Here is a 1,074-nt window from a genome sequence, read left to right as displayed (position 1 = left end):
GTCAGATACATTGTTCAAACCACACTTTGTTTTCTTTTTACACAATGGCTCAATAGCTGCTCTATGTTGGGAAGAAACACTGGTGTTTGTGTGCAGGGGTAGTCCAACTTGACACTATGGACAAAGGTTCAATGACAGACAGGGCCTGGGGGATAAAATATCATATTGGGAGGCTGGAGGCTTTTGTCCCTGTAACAGTTAAGTGGAGCACAGTGGTGTGCTATCACAGTGAAGCATGAATGTATTGTTTCTATGAGGATTCATCGGTCTGACTCTGGCCGAGAACAGGAAGGACTGAACATGGAACATGCGGGGTCATGCAACATAACATAATGCAACATGTGACTTCATGCAACAACATCAACTTCAAAGCATTTAATTGATTACTGGAACAGTGATGTTTATTTTCTATTAGAAAATAGAAAACCCCTCAAGGATCACTGCAGGCATTGGCATTTAAATAGGCTACTCTATGCAATTTACAATTAGTTCAAATTAGTTCAATTTCTAATCAGTCAAATCGTTTACATTTGCTGTGGACTTTATTTCTTTCATAAGACTGCAAGTCTCAACACACTCTCAAAGGCCAAAATACAGTATGAATAGTGATAATATCAGTGACAATTATACAAAGTGTGCCCACTTACTTAGTCCATCGAATTTTCGGATGATGGTGTCTAGATAGGTGTTCTGGAGCGCTACATGACCGCGTCTCACAGGCATTTTGACGCAGATTGAGGAGACTTCTCCGACGCATTAACCCCTCGAGTTTTTAAATTGAAAAAAAACAGATGGAATTGAAAAATATGCGTAGACTGGCGGAGGTGCGCTACAGGTTGACCAAAGCGACGGCGAAATGTCACACAGCAGTCGCGAGGAGCAGTTGCCAGGGCGATGGAAACGGCGCTCGCTCCACAGGCTAGAGGACTGGAATGAAGCGGATGTTGCGCGTGGAACACTGACACATGCAAAAAGTGTATTTCATAAAGCTTAAACGACGCAGTCTACCTCACACTAAATTAAAGTAAAAAATAAAACAGATCATTTAAATGGGCTTATCATGAAAAAGAAAAA

The 1,074-nt window shown here is 41.4% G+C and overlaps 1 protein-coding gene across 1 annotated transcript in view; it reads right to left on the bottom strand.

The window, feature by feature from the left end:
* Positions 1-723, bottom strand: part of kcnh6a (potassium voltage-gated channel, subfamily H (eag-related), member 6a) — a gene marked incomplete at both ends in the record, with an annotated part of 19,227 nt that extends 18,504 nt beyond the window's left edge. Inside the window, one exon of the mRNA XM_083677673.1 lies at positions 648-723. Within this exon, the coding sequence (XP_083533799.1) occupies positions 648-723 (76 nt within the window). The remainder of the gene's footprint in view (positions 1-647) is intronic.
* Positions 724-1,074: the final 351 nt, after the last annotated feature.

This window comes from Argentina silus (genome assembly GCF_951799395.1).
Source record: "Argentina silus genome assembly, chromosome: 9".
Classification (NCBI taxonomy): domain Eukaryota; kingdom Metazoa; phylum Chordata; class Actinopteri; order Argentiniformes; family Argentinidae; genus Argentina; species Argentina silus.
This window is presented reverse-complemented; position numbering and strand designations above follow the sequence as displayed.